This window comes from Hippopotamus amphibius, chromosome 3, assembly GCF_030028045.1.
Source record: "Hippopotamus amphibius kiboko isolate mHipAmp2 chromosome 3, mHipAmp2.hap2, whole genome shotgun sequence".
In the NCBI taxonomy this organism is placed as follows: domain Eukaryota; kingdom Metazoa; phylum Chordata; class Mammalia; order Artiodactyla; family Hippopotamidae; genus Hippopotamus; species Hippopotamus amphibius.
The window spans coordinates 174,720,937-174,730,273 of NC_080188.1; the positions used below are offsets into that span (position 1 = coordinate 174,720,937).

Below are 9,337 nucleotides of genomic sequence, written 5' to 3' on the forward strand. Positions count from 1 at the left end.
CAGAGAAGGAAGAGTCAGCTTCCTGGAGAAGGCATTGAAGGATGAGTGAGAAGAATGTAGGCGGGAAAGGGACAAGAAAAGAGGGAAGGTAGGGAGCCTTCTGACATGTACAAACAGGACAATGAAAAAACCATCTAACCAGAGCAATGATGCAGCTCAGGGAAAGAAGAGAACGCGGTAAGGTGTGTTGAACGAAGGCATGTTGTGGTACCTAAAGTGGGGAAGAAAAGGTTTGACTCAACGCCATAGGTAATAGGGGGCCAAGGAGAGCTCTTAAATAGAAGCACATCCTGGTGATGTGTCGTTTGGTGGCAATACTCAGGTTAGGGGTAACACTCTGACCTATGGTTTATGCTGAAGTTGAGTTCCCTAGAAGCAAAGCCTGAGACAGAGATTCTTGTTCAAGTGGCTTATTCGGGGGTGGGGGGTGGGGGGAATAGGATGGAGCAGCGGAAAAGTGCAGCAATGTGTTCTTGATGGGAGATTAGCCTCAGTCAGATCCTCAGGGAAGCCCTGGAGCATGAATTACTCCTCAGAGTTGATCCCCAATGGGGCAAGGGGGCCAGGAGTTGGTACCCCCTGCATCAGGTATTGATGGAGGTCAGCCCCAAGGCTTGGGGGAGGGAGAGGGTAACTTCCAGAGTGAAGCAACTCCTGTTCGGTCAAGGATGATGATCCAAGGAGGAGGCAGCTGTGAGTTGGTAGCAGCTGGGGGCTATGTCCACTGTCCAATTAAAGGGCATCTGGGCAGGACACCGCCGGGATCCACCGTATTCACACAAGCACACGTCTAGGGTGACAGCAACCCGGCCAACAGCAAATAGCAAGCAGCTTTCAACATATAATAAACATAAAGCTTTAACTCTCAAACAGGATAGGAAAACAGAAAGACCCAGGTGACCCTCAGCCAGTCATTTCACCTCTCTGGACTTCAGCTTCCTTTTCCACAAAACAAAGAGACTAGCTCGGATAGACATCAAAGGTCACAGCAAAGTAAGAGGACTCCAGTTCAGTAAGCAGGTAGAAATCAGGACTCAAAGATCACCAGCAATGAAAGGGGAGTGGGTCAAAGTCTGGGTAGGTAGTCAAAATCAGAAAGTCCCAGAGCACAGCCAGGCAAGGGCAAAGAGACAAGAAAATACATACGAGAAAATAGCACCAAGGAGCATCTGGGCTCTGCTCAACTCTGGACTCACGGGGTCTGCACCTGACAAGAATCTACTAGACCAAGGCCTAGGAAGATTAGAGGCCAAGGAGAGAGTGGGTGAGGGGGAGTAACTGCCCAGAAAGACGAGAGAAGAGGCAGCAGTGCAAGATACAGCAAGTAAATCAGAGAGAAAGGAACTGGAGTCAGAAGATAGGTGACAATATTCTCTGACCCGATTAGGGGAGACTCAGGAGGCTGAGAGAAGGAGAGGCAGTGTACCTAAAGGTGGACAGAACCTGCTCCTACTAGGAGACGGTAGGACGTCCAGATATCCTGGTAGGATGGTAGGATGTCCAGACAGCCCGAGGGCCTCCTCTGAATTCCTCTGATCAGTGTTCCTACCTCTTGCTTCCTAGGATTCACACCCACGTGATGCCTCTTGTCATTTTCAACTAACACCATGGTTTGGAATGGGAGGTGGCGGGGGACAGGGCCCAGAATCCTGAGGCTCAGGGCTTGTCGGGTACTGGGTCATGACTAGATGTTAGGACCCCTGAGCTGACCTGCGGTGGGAACTCATCAGCAGAACTGGGCTGGCCTTTTTGCAGGAAGAGATTCAGAGTCTGGTAGGGCCTGTTTGATAACAGCCTGGGAAGGGCTGAAGGCAATGCCACTACCCTTCCTCTTTCCCAGAACATCTGTTTTGAGGCCATCGTTGCATTTTGCCTCCCATTTCCAGAGCCACTGAGGCCAGGCTCACTGCATTCTCTGCTCTTCTCCATAGGGCTGGACAACATACACAGGATCACGTCCCAGGGCCACTACGAGCTGCGCGTGGACATGCGTGATGGCCAGGAGGCTGCCTTCGCCTCCTACGACAAGTTCTCTGTCGAGGACAGCAGAAGCCTGTACAAACTCCGCATAGGAGGCTACAGCGGCACTGCAGGTACCTGGGCCCCCGAGCAGCCCTCAAGGGCAGTGGGTGTGCAGCAGGACCAGGGCCCTCACGTTCTAGGCCTGAGCTACACGGGGCCGCGGCAGCGCCCACAGAGTTGGAGAATTCCCTGCTAGCCAAGGCGGAGGGTGCAGGGCTGGAAGCACTGGCTCTGGGCCAGGCTGCCCCTCACCACTCAGGTGACCTGAAATCAATTTCTCAGGACTTCCGTTTCCTCATCTGGAAAACCTTAATAATGATGCATGCCCTAGTTCACAGAGCAGGCGGGGAAAAAAAAATGTGACAAATAGAGTGAAAGTGCTTTTAAAGTTAAAAAAAAAAAAAGTACAATGTGAGAGTGAAGGATTATTTTCCTTGTCTAGATTAATCAATCTGGGCGCTTATCCAGTGAAAGCATAATCATCTATTGTCTGGTAGAAATCTCCCCTGCAATGACATCTAGGAAAACCATCTTTGAACTAATGAAAATAAGACCGATCCCCCCTCACTGTGAGCTGTACCCCCTCCATCAGCAGTCATCATAACACCTCCATCAAAAAGCAAACAACAGCTCTAAATGTTCCCCATGGGCTGTATTTCTTTTCATTCCTCCACAAGAACCCCATACATGGTCACATTTTCTGTACAGATTTTTGTGGCACTTCCACTACGTAGAACCACCATCTCTATAAGCTCTGTTGCATTCATAGTTTTATCAGAACATAACATCCAGTCTACTTCTTAGGCTTTGCCAATCTATTTCCAGGGTTCTCATACAGCACATGCCCTAAAGCCGGTTTTGCCAAATATTCCACTATTCGGTACATGGAGTTATTGGTCCTTTCATTAACTCCAGTTACAGGGCTAAATGCTAGGATTTAAAGTTAGCAACATTTTTATGACTTTTGGAATTAGGAAGATCATCAAAATATTGCCTCCCCTGCGTCTGCTCAGTTATTTCTCTGCTCAGCCAGGTATTGTCACTCCAAAGAGAGGACTCCTTTTCCCTTAGCTGTTGTTCATAAGGGAGATCGTTCCCAATGGCAATCAGACCTGCCCGAAGTATCCCAACAAAAGATCCAATTTACCACGATTTGGGCATAAAATAGCCACTGAAATGGAGTGTATTACACAAAATGTCGGAGTAAATCATTTCAAAAATAACCTGATACCAACCACTCCCTAAGATTAGAATCGTGCCTGCAGAAGAGCGGTTCTTATTTCTCCCACAGAAAGAGAAGCGAGCCCTCCCACCTCCTCACATGGCCTCCCTCCCTCCCTCTTCCTCACCTGCTCCAGGCCTATGCGTTACCTGTTGAACCTGGGCCCAGCTGCTGTGGCCTCTGTTGCAGTTCTGTCTCACTACCAGGCCCCATGGAGGTCATAACTGTTGGACTGCATCTACTCTCACGTCTCAGAGGCAGGTCCCACCAATAATCTGGCCAATCATCATAAATGAATTTCAGTCCGACCTCTTATGTCATATATGCAGTTCATCTTCTTCAAAAGATGAGAAACTAGGCTTATGGAGGCTGCCCCCTTCGCTGGGCAATGTCACATAACGGTTGTTCTTTCCAGACGGGGAAGGTCTCCAGAAAGGAGAAGCCCATCCTCTTTCTGGCATTTACTGTTGTCCCAGTCCCCTGGCCTTTATCTTATACGTCGCTCATCTTTACTGGCCCTATTGGTAGCAATCCATCCCCATGGCCTCCAATTCCAAGTTCAGCCCCTTCTCCCATCTCCGTTGCTCTCAAGGCTACAAAAATCCAAGCCTCTAACCAGGATTCTAATTGGATTAGAACTGAAAGCTCCAAGTCAAGTTATCAATAAAAGCTTTGTTGCGCAACTCCTAAAATTTCACTGTGTGAATTGTGAGGACTCAAAAGAAGCATAAGACATGACCTCTGCAAGAACTAAACATCTATCTAAAAAACAAACCATTAAGAAGCAACTCACCGCAGGATGAATGGTACTCACTCCCGGTTTAACAGGCATTCAGAGAAAGGGGCGTCTGGGTGGTTGACGGAGGCTTCATGAAAGCGGCTGCTGGTATCCCGATGGTAAGGGAAACATACCAGGGAAGGAAAATACAGGGAGAAAAGTCACAGAAGGAGCAGTTACTGTGGAGGGAAGGAAAATGCAAAGGGCCTAGCTGCCCAGGACAGGGTGTGAGTTCAGAAAGAATAGAAAGAAAGTGGGTAGAAGAGGGTAGAACCAGATGCTGAAGGAAATGAAAACCGAGGGGGCAGAGGAGTTCCGTCTTAATATGGTGGGCAGTGGGGAGCCATGGTGGGTCCTCAGTGACACAATGGAAGTGGGGTTTTAGGAAGATCAAAGTGACAGCCATAAATAGGATAAAGTAAATCTGAGTGAAGAACGGCAACCAGCTGGAGCTGCTGCATTAATCCTGGTAGGAGATCATAGGCGCCTTGACTGATATTAGGAATTAAGAGAAAAGTATAAACCTGAACAGCAGTTTGAGAGAGAAAAATCAAGACTCAGATAATGTACTGAATATATGAGGTAGATATATGAAGCAGAAATGGGAGGGGGAGCCAGATTTGGGGAGGGGACAAAGAGAAACATCAGGATCATACCTGAGACAGCAGCAAGCTGCATCAGCGTGGAAGCGGAAGAGAATTGTTCCAAGGGAGTAATGAGGACAGCTTCTAGATCACAGGGAGGTAAGCAGGAGATGCGAAGATATGAACGTGGGTAGAGACAACCTATCGGGGAATTGATGGTAAAGAAAGGGTCTCGAGAGAGTAGGACTAATTCAAGATGTTTTAAGACAAAGGATATGAGTACGGTTTAGGGTGAGAGGAGATGAAAATGCTAAAATACAAATATGTGAAAAAAGGGGAAAATGAGACATCTTTTCTGCCTTCTCCAGGACCTGGAAGAGATGGGAAAGAATGAATCGCAGGTGGTGGGATTAGCTCTGGGTGGACACAAAGCCTGGTTTTTTAGACACTGGGAGGGGAAGGTGAAAAGAATGGGATAGAAATAATGACATAGGGACTTAGGGACCCAAATGGCCTGAAGGGATCAGGCTTCCCCATAAAATAAAGCTCATCCTCCTAAGAGTTGAGTTGTGGCCAGAAGCACTTGGAGGCACTGAGTGGCCACTATGAGTGTGGACTCAGAAGCCACGGGATCAGAACTATGACCTCTCCTGGCTTAAAGGGACCTCAGAAGCATCTAAGACAACATTCATTTAATAGCATGAGCCCCTTCACAACATCTCTAACCACAAATTCTGCTGGAAGTTTGGCCAATAGTTATAAATTAATTTCAATCTGATACTTCACCTCAAATACTCAATTCATATGAGTCCCCTGCACAACATCCCAACAAGAGAATACCCAGCCTATAAGAATAGAGATCTCCCCATATCTCCAAGTAGTCTATCCCATTTATAAACAGCTCTAATATTTAGGCAATTTCTCCTCATATATTTGGCCAAAATATGCCACCTTGCAGTCTCTACCTACCGATCTTCATACTTTCCCAAAGAGTTTTTGTTTTGGGGCAGTTGGTTTGTTTGTTTGTTTACTCAATAGTCCATCAAGTATTTGGAGTCAGTGAGCATGGACCTTGTTTCCCCCTTCAAGCCTGCTCTTCCCCAAGATACAACCTTGGTTTTCCCAGCCACTTCTCCTCTGACATGGTTAGGGTTTTCTTATCATCCTGTTTCCTATGGACAGGAACTCTCGTTAGCTCATGTCCCTCTTCACGTGTGGCCCCAAGTTCTGACCGGCAGGATACTGGGTGTGAGCTGACTGGGCCTGAGGAGTCATGGAGAAAGCCAGGCTGCACGGGGGTGACCCAGATTGGTGCAGGTCACCACGGCTCCTCACTGTCTCCTCTGAGACAAAAGTTGCCGTGACTGTCTGTGTCCCAGTGCTGACCCAGAAGAAACAGACGTGGACGGTGAGGTGGCACTGAGTGGACAGAGTTCTGAGCAGAAGGCCAGGGGAGTGAGGCATACAGTAAGTCTCCTACATACGAATGCATCCCGTTCCAAGAGCGTAAGTCCAATTTGTTCGTTAAGTCCAACAAAGCTTGCCTAGGTACCCAACTAACACAATCGGTTATATAGCTGTCCTGTAATAGGGTGATAATACTTTTCACACAAATAATACATAAAAAGCAAGCAAACACACAAAAAAAGAAAACATTTTTCATTTTACAGTACAGTGCCTTGAAAAGTACAGGAGTACAGTACAACAGCTGGCATACAGGGCTGCCATCGAGTGAACAGGCAAGAAATCTAGATACTGCATTACTGTGCTCTAGACAGTTCTGTAACGTATACAAAAGCACAACCACTTGTAGAGGATGCACGCGTGTGACAATGTACGCCAGACACGTGAACTAACTTACATGATTGGACCTGCAAACACACGTTCACATTTTGAAAGTTTGCAACTTGAAGGTTCGTGTGTAGGGGACTTACTGTAATGAGTTAGAGAGAACAGCACGGAAGTAGTGCCCCCAAGGGGTAGGTGGAGTAGGAGCTCAGCACAGCCAGGCTGAGGGGCCGGATAGGAACAGAGAGGGGAGTGGAAATCTCTTAAGGGGAGGCCAGGTTTGTTGGGAACGGGTCAACTGTCCAGAACATCCTGACAAGAGAACCACAGATTGGATGGCCTCATGAATGTGTCTTTTTTTCCAGGGGACTCCCTCAGCTATCATCAGGGCCGCCCCTTCTCCACAGAGGACAGAGACAATGACGTAGCAGTTACCAACTGTGCCATGTCATACAAGGGGGCTTGGTGGTACAAGAACTGCCACCGGACCAACCTCAACGGGAAATACGGGGAGTCCAGGCACAGTCAGGTGGGTGAAGCTCTGTTGCTGCACGAATGACCCAGAGCCGTGCAGCCCACGTCCCTTGGCTTTATGTGCTCAGTGCACAGGTGGGTCTTACGTTTCCCCTTTAAAAAGATACACTCAGAGTGTCAAGGAAGGACTGTCATAAAGAGGAGAGTCATGCAGACACTGGGATAAAAGCAGGACAGAGTCGAAGCCAGAGGAAGAAGAGGGAAGCACCTGGACTCAGGAGCTGGAACACACCCAGCAAAGCCCTTGACAACCAGTGAAGTCCCATCTCACTTCCTCATCTAGACTATCCCGTAAAGACCTTAGGGAGTGCCCCAGGAAGCGAGAGGTCAGAAATAGCAGTGTAAACGGGTATAAATGGGACCGTATTTCCTGATGAAAGACCATAGGTCCATAGGCTGGGCTGGGTGATAGGGTAGCCAGCTGGGCCAACTGGGACCTCTCCAGTCTTAGCACTGAAACGCCAGCAGCCAGGGGCATCCCTTAGTCCTGGGTAAACAAAGATGCTTGGTCACCTGATAGGTGGAAACCACCTGACCCTCCCATCTGGAGTGAGCAGTCAAACACACTTATGCTCTTCAAGATGCTTCTATACTGTTGGGAATTTGAAATTCAACACGAGTTACCTGGTGTGTGCAAATCCTGAAAGCCAAAACCAGAAAGCCAGCAATAAGGAATGACCTGCAACACATTCCTATTATAGACCCAGGCCACGGGCATGTCTAAAGAGAAAAGATAGAAGAAAAAAAAAAATCTTTGCTCTTTTGCTCTTTTTGGAAACTCAGCCACAAGGCTTCATGTTAATGGAAACTGGCTAAATGCACATCCTGGATTCCCTGCTCTCATCAACCCCCTTCTTTTCAAGCTGGCAGTTCCATTGAGGGGGAAGGGTGATCTGACACGCTTATCTTTCTCCTTCCCAGGGGATCAACTGGTACCACTGGAAAGGCCATGAGTTCTCCATCCCCTTCGTGGAAATGAAGATGCGCCCCTACAGCCACCGTCTCGTGGCGGGGAGGAAACGGCGGTCCTTGCAGTTCTAAGCAGTGGGCGGCTGCGAGCCAACTGACCTTTTCTGTCATTTGTTTGTATTTTATAATATGAAACAAGGGGTGGCGGACATAGTAATGTGCTTTGCAACATATTAAGAGTGTCTGAAGGAAGCAGGATGTAGCAGGAATCAGCTGAGAATCTGCAGCTCATGGTTTCTGCTGCCCCGGGGCCTGACCCTCTGTCTCCATGCTCCTTCCTGCCCAGTCATCCTTCACCTTCCCCCCTTTTCCCACCAAGGAGGAAAAGTGAGGCGTTTTCTTAAAAGACCAATTCAAAGGCAAATCCTGGAGTCAGACTGTGATGGTGACAGGCACGTGCCTTCTTTCCTGCCCTCCTTCTGAGATGCCCTTCACTTCCAGGTATTGTGCTCTGGTCACTGCCTTGGATGGCTAGGTTCTCATACCAGCCCAGAGAAGAAGCCTCAGCAAGAAAGCTTTGCCAACAAGTCCCCTTAAAAGGAAATAGATTAACCTCACCCCATCCCAACAACCCAAGTCCTTTGTAATGGGCCAAAGATTCTCATCTGACACTCTTACAGTCAAGGGTCCTCTGTCACCTTTCAAGAGTAGTGGCCTCTTTTCCAGCCAACCCATCCTTTGCCCATTTCCATCCTACACTTAGACCCCCACAGCCCTACAAGCCCAAGCATTCTTTTGGATTCTAGCTCCCAAGGTGTTGCCTGCACCTGGCCTGGGCTGCACAGCTGCTGTGTGCCTGTGGGTCATAAGACCCTACCCCCCCCCCCCCCAGGTCAGACAGCAACTTTCTTTGAAGATGGGAGGGGGAGATAGTTGCGGTTCATAGCACTTTGGGGTCAGGCACGGAGGAAAGACCAGAAGTAGAAATCAGGGCCCCTGCCCTCGAGATTACCTGTTCCATGGGGAACACGGATCTTACCTAGCTCCGTTTTCCCTATGTCTGGTCCTATTTGTCATGGATATTTTTTTTCCCTGAATTGCAAACTAAAGGCCTCATTTCTATCTTCAGTCAGGCTCTCCTTAGGGTGGGTGGCTTAGTAAGAGTCAGAAGAAGTTATACCATCAGGCAGTCATTCCCCTGACTGATAATCCCTGGGAAGAGGTGGAATTTTAGGGTTTTGGTTTCAGGTTTCTCCTCTTTTTTGGTCCTGTGAGAAGCAGGAATGACCTCCTTAATGAGGTGAGCTCATGAGAAGCCTTTCTCCATCTTCTTTTATTATTCTGCCTTTCACAGGAAAAATGAAAAGTGCCAGAGGAAATTACATCTAGAAATCCAAAGGTGAAGAGGGGAGGAGTGTGGGCCTACCTTCCATTTTATGAGAGGTGCTCTCTTTGCCAGCATGATTTGATTTTTAAACCCAGGAGAGCTGCAGGCTCTAA

At 48.2% G+C, this 9,337-nt stretch overlaps 1 protein-coding gene across 1 annotated transcript in view; it reads left to right on the plus strand.

Moving 5' to 3' along the window:
• The window catches only part of TNR (tenascin R), a 73,201-nt gene extending 65,232 nt beyond the window's left edge, over nt 1-7,969 (plus strand). Inside the window, exons 18-20 of the mRNA XM_057728123.1 lie at nt 1,932-2,093; nt 6,760-6,923; nt 7,850-7,969. Of these exons, the coding sequence (XP_057584106.1) occupies nt 1,932-2,093; nt 6,760-6,923; nt 7,850-7,969 (446 nt within the window). The remainder of the gene's footprint in view (nt 1-1,931; nt 2,094-6,759; nt 6,924-7,849) is intronic.
• The last annotated feature ends 1,368 nt before the right edge of the window (nt 7,970-9,337 follow it).